This window comes from Heptranchias perlo, chromosome 24 (assembly GCF_035084215.1).
Source record: "Heptranchias perlo isolate sHepPer1 chromosome 24, sHepPer1.hap1, whole genome shotgun sequence".
NCBI classification, from domain to species: domain Eukaryota; kingdom Metazoa; phylum Chordata; class Chondrichthyes; order Hexanchiformes; family Hexanchidae; genus Heptranchias; species Heptranchias perlo.
The window spans coordinates 19,934,055-19,947,158 of NC_090348.1; the positions used below are offsets into that span (position 1 = coordinate 19,934,055).

The window sequence follows — 13,104 nt, forward strand, 5'->3', positions numbered from 1 at the left end:
AATATCAGCAGTTTTACTTTATTCCTTGAACTCAATTCTGTGGAGAATGTTGCCAGCAAGAATAAACTGAAGCAACTGAAAATATCCATAGTAAATGTGCAGTTAAATGGAGTGAGGAAGAAATGAGAAATACCAATAATCTGTGTCATTGTTTAATTTGTGACAGTTTGGAGAGAATTTTTTTTCCTTGTTATTGTCAAATAGCTATTGACACCACGTCCGTGTCTGTGTGCACTTTTCCTCATCATATTTGGACTGTTAATGCTCTTAGCATTGGAATTTTGATTATTTTAACTCACTGATCAGATTGCTTCATACCACAGATTGCCACTTGATGAAAAGCTTTACCAAAGAAATTTAGAAGCCGCATTAATCCTATCTGTGCAAGAGCCAACCAGTGAAGGTGAAAACTGATTTTTTTTTTTAACAAGGTAGAAGTTATCAATGCTTTAGTAAATAACACAGAATTCTTATCCCAGCTGAATTGTTATCTCCTATTTTTGCAGCCTATTTCACCAACATAATGAATAAAACATTTTATTCTATGTATATTGTGCAATTGGGCTGAAACAGAAGAATTTTGCCACACCATTGAAGATATCTGTTTAGTACATGTTTTTTAAAGGTTACTAACACATTTATAGGTGGAAAAATGCAGTTAGGACTGAGACGCCCCACCTTTATTTTTAAGTAAAGGATAATTTGTTACTTGGGCACTCATAAATTGTATGGGCTCACTCCCTCCTTTAGGGAGATGAGTGGGCTCAATGAGTTATTTTCATCTACAAGGATGTACAATTCAACAAAAAGTTGATCCTTTGTTTTTCCTCTGGCTAAGATCTGTCATCACTCAGTCAAAAGTGTTCTTCTGGGCTAGTACCAATGACTAACAAAGCTGGTGCTCTACAACAAAGCTATGGGTCTGGAGAGAGCACTGTACTGAGTTGGCATCTGTCTGTAATAAGGGCCTATCTGCATGGAGGTTGGAAAAGCTGATGAATAGAAGTAATGGTGGAGATAGCTAGGTGCCAGTTCAGTGGAAAGAAGTAGACTGCCCTGTGTTGCCTAGAAAATGGTAGGGCAGCAGATGTAAGCGGTATTCATGCTGAACTCCTAAAGTTGCTTTAGGCAAGTGGAGGAATTTGCAATGGTCTTGAAGAACAATGCTAGTAATCTTCAACTAGTCTTGGAGCTTCACTTCTGAGGCTGATTAATGAGGATTCTGTTTGAGGCACGCACAGTGTTTCAAGCATGGTTATTGTTTCTATCCACAAAAATGGGGATTGTAATGACACTGTAAAGTACTGAGGAATCTTGCTGATATCCGTGGTCTTCAAGATGCTTTCATGGGTTGTCTCAGTACATATATGAAGCATTCTGGAGACCTGCAGAGAAAGCGGAAAGAAACAGGCTGAATTTTGCTTTCACAAGAATGTGTAGGATAGATAGTGGCTTTATATGAGATTGCAAAATGTTGTATGGCTCAGGGGAATCCCACTTGCACTGTTTTCATCAATTTTCAAGCTGGTTTGCCTAAGTTACAACAGTGACTACACTTCAAAAAAAAATTACTTGGCTGTGAAGTGCTTTGGGACATCCTGAGGATGTGAAAGTGCTATATAACTGCAAGTTCTTAGTGCCTTGGGTGGTCTCCATAAAGAAGCCAGAAGCTGTGGGAGTACAAGGTCAAATCTCGGATTTTATTCCGGATGTGTGCTCCAACTCCAAGGTCTGTGTAGAGGTGCATAAGAAACTTCCTGAATCTATCTCGATGTTTTCATCAATGATGTGTTAGATGGCATCAGTGATGAACATGTGTCTGTTCAATGCTCAGGCATTTCTGTTAATATTATAACACTTTTTTGCAAATGATATTGTGTTGCTGACGGACACACCTGGAATATAATGCCCTCTAGAACATTTGGCTAACCAGTGGGCTATGGCGGTGGGTGCCCCCAAGTGCGGCTTTAAGGCCTTCTATGGCTCAAAAGGGGATATAGTAGGTATTGATTGGAAGATTCAAGAGGCATCTTTCCCAACTGTTGATTCATGTCAGTACCTGGGGATTCTGGCGGATGCCAACTTCATCCTGGCCACAATTCTCCAGGACTGCGCTGAAAGAAGCGAAGGGCTCTTTGGTCTTTCTCATGTTCCTTTAATGACAGCAAAGTCCAAATAGAGTTTAACCTTAAGGTGTAAAGGACATGTGCCCAAACAATTCTCTTTCATGTTTCATGCAATGAAAAGGCTTCCTCTAACCCATGTGCAAAACCAGGGATCAAGCTGTGAGGTGGAAAAAAGGTGAAGCGGCTGCAGAAAGGGAAGGCTCCAGTTTGCACCAGCCTGTCATTGAGTACTTTGGAAGGGGAGTCAGCCTCAAAGCGGGCACACCTCTTTGCCATAGCGCCTCACGTGAACATGTAAATTAAGAGTTAGTGATGAGTAAGCTTGGTACATGGCACTGGACATGGTATCATTCTTGGTTCAATGGTAGTCTGTGAGTCAGAAGGTCGTGGATTCAAGCCCAACTCAAAACTTAAGCACATAGTCTAGGCTGACAGCGCAGCAGTCCCTCAGCACTGCAGTGAACTGTCGTAGATGCTGTCTTTCGGATGAGATGTTAAACAGAGGAGCCCCATGTGCTATCTAGGGAGGACGTAAATGATCCCATAGCACTATTTGAAGAAGAACAGGGGAATGTTCTCGGTGCCCTGGCCAACATTTATTCCTCAACCAACATCACTAAAAATAGATTATCTGATTATTAGTCTCACTGCTGTTTGTGGGACCCTGCTGTGTACAAATTGGTTTCTGCGTTTGCCTATATTACAACAGTGACTACACTTCAAAAGTGTTTCCTTGGCTGTGAAGCTCTTTGGGATGTCCTGGAGTTGTGAAAGAACTGAATGTCTGTAAAATCAGAGTGGCTGGCACAATGCAAGCTGATTTTCTAGCTCCTCCTGCCATGCCGAAGGCAGATGCCCATCATACAGCTGAAGGGAAAACTGAGTCTGAGGTTGACAGCTGCTGGAAGGTGTTAGCTAGAAGCCAGGTCTGAGAACGTGCATTTATATATCCAAGGTTGGATGCCTACCATGATTGGGTTTCAGAGAGGCAAACAGCTGCTGCTAAAGCTTTGTATCATTATTCCATAGGGGTATGGTTGTTGGTCCTGGAGACTCTGGATGGGGGCTATACTGTAATTCGTGATCTGATCTGTCCAGACATCTGATACACTACTTCAGTACGCCAATGGTATGCTCAAAAAATGATCCTAGTGGTTGCATGGGCCTCGTATCTGTGCTCTGCTTCTGTCTGTAGCTGCTGCGAGTGAAATTAGCCATGGCTAAGAAATGTGCCATCCTTCTATTCTACCATCTCCCTCAAATAATCCTGACACAATATAGGTGCATTATGGGAGCTACCAAGGAAGCAGGCATTGATCCAGTGATCATAGATCAGTTGGACACTGAGACTAGAATCTCTTTGCTTGTGTAGTCCTCAGGATTATGAGCAGAGCAGACATAGCTAAGTAGGTGAAATCAATCACTCCTTGTACAGATGGAAAGCCAGCAGTACAATAGAATTGTGCAACTCTCTCACAATGCTGCTGCTCAATGGAGAATGTTATGAAGACATTGGCACTCCTCAATAAAGCATCGGTCACCTTGACGCAGCTATAGGCAGTGAACTGGATGATATTTCAGCTGTTCTCAGCTCAGTCTGGAAGGAGCTTAAAAATTGAGAGCCATGATGACTTAGTTTGCTAGTGATTGTGCCACCTGGATTCCAGATGTTGCCTAGAGATCATCATATGGGAGATGGCACAAAGGAATAGCTCAATTTATTCCCCCTTTGCTAAACCTGTTAAATATAACAATTATTTACTGGCAGTATGGTACCCGTTCATTTACAAAGGATGATGTAATTTTTAGATAAATATATATTTTTGTCTAACAGCATTATTTTTAACCTTTATCATGTTTTTCCTGATTATAGTAGTTGAAACACTCACTGTGTTTGATTGTACCCGTTTATTAAAACATGTAGACGTCAATTATATTCTGTTTGGGGGAACATGTATAGTATAAAGGACATCATGAAGTTTTTCCTCCGTTCTGAAAAGGGTAATAACTAGTATTTAAATATAAATATCAACAAACCATTGCAGTATCTAACTAAATCTCCTTTTTGGTAAAATTCCTTACATTGACCTACTGTGTTCATCTGCCTAAATAAGTTTAAAATTCAACAAGTTAAAGTGAGATCTATAAAGAATAACAAAAGAAGAGTTGTCATGAAAATATGTTTCTTCCTGCATCTTATTAAATTTGAGTTTAGCATGGTTTAGAGATATGAGGGTATTTTTTGTCTTTGCCACCTAAGAGGTAACCTAGCAGGCAATCCGCTTGGCACATTGTAGAACCTGCCTGATTTCTGTTCCATTGAGATTAATAGAATGAAAAATGGGTGGACAATCCACTCCACCAGGTTACTGAAGTTGAAATTACCCCCTTAGTTTTCAAAAGTTAAAGCAGTACCTATATGCATATACTGTTTCTCTAGTCTAGGACTTCAATAGATAAAAATTGTAAACCTGGAAAGTAATATTCATACTATATTTAATAAACAGCTAATGAATCAGCTAGAGAAGCTACAAATACAAATACATCATTACACTCCAACTGCAGTGTGGATAGCGACTTCCTGGGTAAGTTTGAAACAATAAATTGAATCAGTTATTGCTGTCCCTGTGCTCATGCTGTTCATTTTTGCTTTCCCTGTCAAATGATTGTGAAAAGGAAATTTCAGAAGGCCAGTCAATTTTCATGAATTGCCTTAGAATTACGGTTACTGGCTGATTACTGAGTCACTTGTTCTGTGTGCAGCAATAGATTATTATGTATTATACTGTTGTCTCCTATCTTTTTAATTTTTCTCAAGGAATTTTTTTCTTTTTAAAGAAAACAGAAATCACATGACTAAATTTATCCATTGAATTATCATTTGTGTCTTTTATTGCCTTCATTAAAGGTTTTACTTGAAGGCTTCAGCCTCTACCAAAAGGTTGGGGTTAGATTTGATTTTTTTTGTCCAGAGCTATGATGCTATAAGCTGAATTTGGAATGCACAGTCAGAGTATGTGCCATGTATCTAATTTCATAAGATGCAGCAGTACCCTTCAGTCAGCTGTACCGATGGAATATTTTTCTTGAGCATCTAGCAGTTTCTGCTTAAATGTTTTTCAAAATTATTTAAAGAAAAGACAGACAGGGAAGCAAAAAGAGTTAGAGAGAGAAGCAGAAGCAGGGAGACATAGAGAAATAAAACAGCAACATAAAGACAACAGAGACAGGTAAGGTAGACCATATTGTCTGCTTTGTACAATACCATGAGAGATAGACTAGTGATTTAAAAAAAACAATTCCTCCTCTGGTCTGTCTGCCTATCCCATCTCTTAAATACCCATGCTGCTGATCTAGTTTCTTTGCTCGTTTTAACCCAGAGGTATAAATTCTCAACCTTTTGCTTCATAGTCTTTAGCTATGGATTTTGGTACCAATATATGGGACTTGGTCGTGTTGTCTCAAGTTATATTATATGCATATCAGTTAAACTCAAAACTAAAAAGGTCAAATGAAAGACGTGATAAAATATACTTGCTGAAGCCTAATATCACTGGGCTGGATCACGAATCTGCAGTAATTTTATCATCTAATCACAGTACATTCCCAATGATGACTTTGGTTTTTGCTTTCTATCTCTTTTTAAAAAATTGTTCTAGGAATGTGGGCAATGGCACACTTACTGCCCATTCCTGTTTGCCCTCAAAAGGTGGTTGTGGGCCTTCTTCAACCGCTGCAGTCCTTGTGGTATCCTGTGTGTGTGTGTTGAACAAATTCATGGACTTTGAGCGGCAGCTACTGCTTAATCTGTTGTGATATAAATGCTCAGCCATCCTTCCATGACTAAAAATGGACACTGTTATCATTAGTCTACTGATAGGTACATAGAAGAGCATGGAATCATTTTACAGCAACTATTAGAGATGCTGTATGCCTTAATTTGGCACGGGTGGCGGTAAAATTGCTAGCAATTTAATTCTACTACTCCACAATTTGCCCAGTAAATAAAAATGCATAATTCTGTAATATTTCTGCTGCCCTTTAAAAGATTTAAAATTGTTCTTTTTGAAAATGACCAAATTCCTTTCAAATAATGTTATGTTAACCTGATCTCCTGTGGTACTGCTTGTGGTAATACACAGTTTATAAGGACAGGAGCATTATGCTCTGTAGCACTATTCTAAAGTGCAGCTGTGTATAAATGGGCATGTCCCGTTTAAGATCACAAGGTGCAATTGCCATGCCTTCCTGAAGTCAATTGAGAAAGTCCTACGATTCATTAGAGGTCAAACAGATTTTTTTAGGTGTGGCTCCAGAGATCATTTGGAAGGTATTTCCTGTTGCCGAGGAAGCTTCTCTGTAGGTGACTGACGTTTTTAACATTTACTTTTTAAGCATGGCAAATTTGTATGTGTGACACCTCAAGTGGGTCGGACACATCTGAAACTTCTATATAGACTAGCAGACCTCCTGTGGCATTGCTGATGCTGAGTCGAAAGAGATTCTACACTGTTGTTATGTCGTGCATTATGAGTGCACTATTGATTTATGGTGACTGAATAACTGTGTTTCTGCGATTTCTAGTGGTATTTTTCAGGATCAAATTCTGCAGCTTTCCATTTTTCTATGAAAACTGTTAATCAGTTTTTATTGCTATAATATAAGTTGATCTGTCATGGCTTTACACATGGCATGTTGAGATCAAGTGTAGTCTTCAGGTGAAGTGGGGTTACAGGGCAATGGATAATTGGATCAGAACATGCAGACATAATTCAGTACCTATTTTAAAGTCATACTTTCTGCTCCTCTTGTATATTCCATTATGAATTCCTATGCGTACATTTATAATGGAAACAGTCTATGTAACCTTGTCATGATGTAATTACACCTTCCTGCCAGTGGTGCTGCTACAGCTACGGCATGGTGTAATTACAGTGTAACAAGTTTACGTAGGTAATATCCAATGTAAATGTGGGCATAGGAATTAATAATGGAAAAGTTGATAGAAAGTGCATGCAAACGTAAGATTCTTAATATATTTACATATGTTCTCTTACATCTTGCCTTTTTTAAAGCCCAGGATACACAACAGAATAGGATGCAACATATACCAAGTTGTGGTTGATACCTGGTCACTTAGCAATAATGGGGAAGGCTATGTAGGGTTTAGTAGCTCTGTGGGTCCTGGATTTTAGCACTGGGGTTGGGGTGAGGTTTTACAGTCCTCGGGTATTCTGGGGTTTAGCTAAATTGATAGGAGAGGGTCTGGCAGTATTACAATGGGCGTCCTAGGTGTGATAGCAATAGGTCCTGTTGTTTAATTACACTGTAGAGGGGAAACTTATAGTTTGACTGAATTGGGGGTAAAATGCAGGGTTTGGAAGGATGGGTGGAGGGTTCTTTGGTGTGGTAGCCCGTGGGTAGAGGGAGAATTTGGAGAGTTCAGTCACTGAATTGAGAGTTTTTGATTTGTTCCTGTATAATAAATTAGTGGTTTTAGGCACTAACTTTAAATAAACATGTGGCTGCTTTATTAAAGATAAATTACATCTCTAAACAACTATCAGTATATACATTGTTACCCTGTCAAAAATCATCTCATAAGACGGTTCATGTTTTGATTGTTTTCATGTGGGTGGTGGTGCACATCTCCAATGAAAGAATTGTGTTTGAAAGTTTTTTAATTATCTATGTATGTGTGTGTTCACTTTATTTTCTCACATCTTGCATTCTGTTCAATTCTTTCTGAAATAAGAATTTAAATGCTTTCATTGAAACTTAAGCTCAAAAAGCTTTTTCCAATTTGTTTTCAAATCATGAGTAAAGACACAATTCGATTTCTCACTGAGAAAAACAAAATAATTTTCTCGCGCTCTCACTCTCACTCATAGCTTAAGTGTGAAACTTTACCTGAATAAAACTGTTAAAAGTTTTTCTCCAGCTGATTTCCAAATAATTTGGAAAAACCGAAGAACTGAGAAACCTGTTGTAGAATAAGGATGCACAACCTACCAGTTACATTGAAAGAATCATACTAATACATGCTGGCAAATGCTCAGATTGGGTTATCAAGAAAATTGGAGGCTTTGTGTTAGCTCTGGAAAATGTATAAAAAGTAAGCCTAGGCTTTTGATAGAGTCTGAGGCTTTCAGTCAAAGATCTTAATGAAGGTACTCAAAGGCAAAATGATAATAGTTTTATTTGTGTTGTAGTGAATTGTAATTTTAAAAATGTTTTTATTATATTAGAAACCTTATTTTGAGCCCATGGTTGGCAGCTGAAGAGTAAAAATGGTGAATGAAAACATTTTCAAAAAAGTATTTTGAGTAATTTAGTTGGTTTACTGCCACCTTTCTTTTACCCATTGGTTCTCCTGAATGGTCATTCATTCAGATCACGCCTCAGATCACAGGTAGTGCACGCTTACCTATTGGAGCTGGCTTTTGTGTTGGGTATGAGAAAAAGTATCTGGACAATCCCGAATTGCAACTGTTGTTGAAAGCGAAGGTGGGATATTAGTACCATATGGTGACCAATTGGCTGAAATTAAATGAAACTAGTAGAAGCAAATAGCAGTATTTAAAAATATCTACAAGAGTTTGATTGCTGGTTAGGCAATCAATCCTGGCTCTACCGTTTCTTTTTTTAAAAATAAGATTGATCAAGAAGCTGCAGATATTGTGGCTCTGATATTTTTTGTTTGCGAGTCTTCTGCACATTCCAAGTGACTGCCACTGTTTCTTTATATTTATTTTTAACTGTGGGTGTGACATTTGAAGCGTGACAGATAGGAATTGGAGAAATGTGGCAGAGGGAAAAAGCATGCTAGACCTACTGTTTTATTATATAATTAATTATAGATTATTAGATAGTATCATTATATTTTCTTTATATTATTTAGAACAATGATGGTTGTAATCCACAGCCAGTGTTTTTCTGTAGGCCTAGATAAGATTACTGCTGAAAATGAAGGCCCGTCGGTTCGACGTAGACAGAGTCAAGCAGTATCTGGAGCTACATCAAAACAGAGGCAAATTCTACTTGATGATAGAGGTAGTGATGATGAATGTGAAGAGGATTACGGAAAAGAACAAGACTACACACCATGTGAGTAGTTGGTAACTAATAATTACAAAATCTTTACTCTCTGGGTTGTAAATGTTTCCATTAAAATGAAGAACTGAAAATGTAGAACTATTTTCTCTTTCAACACATTTATAGTTTTTATAGAATTCTAGTGCTTTACTCTTATTAAGTGAATATTTGAGTTTCTCACATCAATAACCCAATAGTAATTTTTACGTTAACTGAATAAAGGGATACATTTTTGGAATTCACAATTTAATGTATACAAGGAAATATAAAATTCACCAATTTTTTTGGAATTCTATTAAAAGGTATTTACTTTGTTTAATAGGAATTGACTTCTCTAGTGGTATTTGTTTCTGGTGCATAACAATATGAGGCAAACATTTTTGCTCTGATGGTGACTTTTGCCCTTGATAATTTTCCAAATCTAGTTTCAAGTAAACTATTCCAAAATGATATATCCTTTTATTGATTTTACATGTGTGCTAAGCATTAAAATGGTTCAGAACATTCCAAAGTACAGGATGAGAAAATATCATTTGGCTCATCTAGTCCATCCCTTCCAACAGACCATGTGCAGCTTACATTAGAGCCATGAAGGGGCACAATGAAGATTCACAGGAATTGTACCAGGAATGAGAGGATCTGATTGTGATAAAAGGATTGAAAAATTCAAGGAGATCTAATTGAAATTTTCAAAATTAAAAAGCTTTAAGAGGTTAAATAGTGAAGGATAGTTTCCATTAGTTGCATCGGTGACGAGGGGGCATAGATTGAGGATTATCACTAGAAGAAGGAAGGAGGTTGTTAGAAGAAATTGTTTCATACAGAGCGTTATTAGAAAAGAAAGCTGTTGAGGCTAGGTCAATTGAAAATGTCAAAACTGAGATTGGTAGATTTTTGTTAGGCAAAGGTATTAAGGGTTACGGAACCAAGGTGGGTAGATGGAGTTAAGGTACAGATTATCCATGATCTAATTGAATGGCAGGACAGGCTCAAGGGGTTGAATGACCTACTCCTGTTCCTATGTTCCTAGGGTGGAATGCCTTATCACAAGTGGCCATTGAAACAGAGTGTATAATTAAGAGCTAAGTGGACAATATTTGAAATAGAAGCATATAAAAGGAAATGGGGGAAAAAGCAGGAAATGCGAGTTGTTAGTTCCAGTTGAAGAGCTAGCATCGGCATAGGAGCAGTGGGCCAAATGGCCTCCTCCTGTGTTGAATATTAATATTGGAAGTGCAATCCAGTCTGAGATGGTTACCTGCACCTTGTTCAGGGATAGACTGGACTAATAATCTGATCTTGCTGCCTGGCCGCTTGATTGTCCATGTTTGCATTGCAGATAAATCTCCGGATTTAAATCTCCTGTGCTGTAGGGAGTTACCCAACCAGTCACCATGACTCCCCAGGACTAGGGAAATTTGAATTTGCTCATTTAACTGCAATGTCAACACAGAGGAATAGAATAGAAATAAATCTCTAATATATAACAACCCAGAATGGGCAGAATTTAGGACTCAATGAATGTATGTGTACCAACAAAAATATTGTAAAAAGGAAATAACACAAATAATTTTAAAATTGGCAGGTTGAGGAGGAGTCTGGGTACATTTTTTTGCATGAAGTGCCTAATGTAGCAGATAGATGTTCAACAAAATAGAACTTAGTAACATTTAAAACAGGCCAGAAAACATTTTAGTACCCTTTGTACACCATGTCTGAGATCGGCTGTGGTGTATTGGAATGTGAAAAGCAAATTTAGACCATATGTCTGACAGAAGGGACAGCAGTATGAAGGCAAGAAAGTACTAATAAAATTCTCTCCAGAGAGACAGTGATGTCAAATTCATAGGTGTTTCTGTGCAGCTTGTATTATCATTGATTTCACCCAACTGCAGCTATCTACTATCAACTAGAGTCTTGAGCTGCACGATGCCATTGGAGTGTGAAAGATCAGGAGAGTGTGGAGTTTAGCCTGAACAGGAGTGTTTGGAGCATAAGTACTGAAACTTCCATTTATTTATTGTAATTTGAGTTTAATTTACTTCAGTAGTAGGAACTTCCATAATGCATTTGATAAATTTCCACACACGAGATTATCAAAATTGAAAGCGCACGGAATAGGAGATAACCTTGTGACGCAGGTTGGTAATTGGTTGGGAGGTAAGAGACAGAGAATAGGGATAAAGTGAATGCGCTCTGATTAGCAGGATGTGATGTGATCGCCAAGGATCGGTACTGAGGCCTCAGCTTTTCACCTTTATATATTAATGACTTAGATGAAGGAACAGGGAGTTATATATCCAAGTTTGCAGATGACACTTAAGTTAGGAGGCATAGTAAGTTTTGTAGATGAGAGTAGGAAGTTACAAAGAGAGACAGACAGACTAAATAACAAAAGTGAGGACGTGATGCTTCAGTTGTACAGAGCCTTGGTCAGACCCCATCTAGAGTACTTTGTTCTCAGGCAAGGCACCTCAGGAAAGATATATTGGTCTGAGGAGTACAGTGCAGATTCACCAGAATAATTCACTGGAATAATGCATAAACTTGGTTTGTATTCCATTGAGTTAAGAAGGTTGAGTGGTGAAACGAGGGTAGAAACAGAGAAACTATTTCCTTTGATGGGAGAATGCAGAACAAGGAGGCATAATAAAATTAGAGTTAGGCCATTTAGGAATTAAATCAGGAAGCATTTTTTCACACAGAGGGTAGTTGAAAGAAAGATCATGCATTTATATAGTTGAAATTAAAAATTAAAATTACTTGTAAACTAAACAGTGACCAAGTATTTATTTTTTGTGAAAGAAGTACTGTGGGGATTGAGTGCAAACTTGTCCTTTTGTTTGGTTAATTATTATTTGAAGTGATGTTCGGGATTTACAAATTATGGGGATGAAATTCCTCTTTTAACAAAAAAGCATGAGAATGCCTAATTCCTGCTAACAAAATCACATTCTCAATGGAAGACTACAAACAGAAAGATAGGGAGAGGGTGATAGAAAGAATTTGAGAGTACGACGTAACCAGAGAGACCGTTACAGAAGACTTTTATATTTTTTAAAAATGACCGTGTCACAGAAGTTCAGCAAGCTTAATTGGAATGTGTATTTTCCCCATTTATCAAAACGAATTTTTAGAAAAATTCCTTGGAGTAAATTTTAAAATATATATTTTAGGGTAGTGTTTTTTAGTGAAGATTTCACATTGCGATGACACGATAATTTGAGGTCAGCAGAATTGTAGCTCAGAGATACATATTTAAAGCTGAATGCTCATTGTCAGGAAATTTTTTGGGAAGGGGAACATTCCACAGATGCTTGCCTTGGCCAATCTCCTCCTTAGTGCTTCTTCAACATGATATAGTGTGAAGATACAGGGTAATTAAAAAGTTTATTTCTTATTTCTAAAATGTTCTAGGGACAATAATATCTCAGAACTAGCATAATAAAGGACTGATTTTTTTTCTATGAATATCAATTAACAAATTTGTAAGTTGTACAAATTATTGATAAATGCTATAATGCAGAAAAACTGTACAGCTGTGGGGTCCAAGTGATCTAACCGAGACTTGTCAGCTTAAAAAGTAGAGCACCCCTAAATATATTTGTGGATAGGTTGACAGGTTGCTTGTTGCTACAGTTGAGGTCTTATTTGTAATAGCCTTACTAAAGCTGATGAACTTCCTCCTGAATATTTAACGTATAAGTGATTTACTTATGCTGCTATTCAGAGATGTGCCTGGAAAATTATTTTGCATCACATCCTGGATATAAAGGATGTTAAATTGTTTTTGAGAGCAGTTGGTCAGGAATACACAAGCTGAGAAAGTCAAAGAATTTCAACATTGTAGGCAAGAATGGCTATTTAAAGCCACTTCCTGCAC

General features: G+C 37.7%; 1 protein-coding gene across 4 annotated transcripts in view; it reads left to right on the forward strand.

The window, feature by feature from the left end:
* The window catches only part of LOC137341844 (RAD51-associated protein 1-like), a 47,371-nt gene that overhangs the window by 7,856 nt on the left and 26,411 nt on the right, over positions 1–13,104 (forward strand). Inside the window, exons 4-6 of one of the 4 annotated variants that reach the window (XM_068005348.1) lie at positions 324–403; positions 4,634–4,711; positions 9,069–9,233. In XM_068005348.1, the coding sequence (XP_067861449.1) occupies positions 324–403; positions 4,634–4,711; positions 9,069–9,233 (323 nt within the window). Of the gene's footprint in view, positions 1–323; positions 404–4,633; positions 4,712–9,027; positions 9,234–13,104 lie in introns of all 4 variants that reach the window. The other 3 variants (XM_068005349.1, XM_068005351.1, XM_068005352.1) reach the window with 3 other exon arrangements.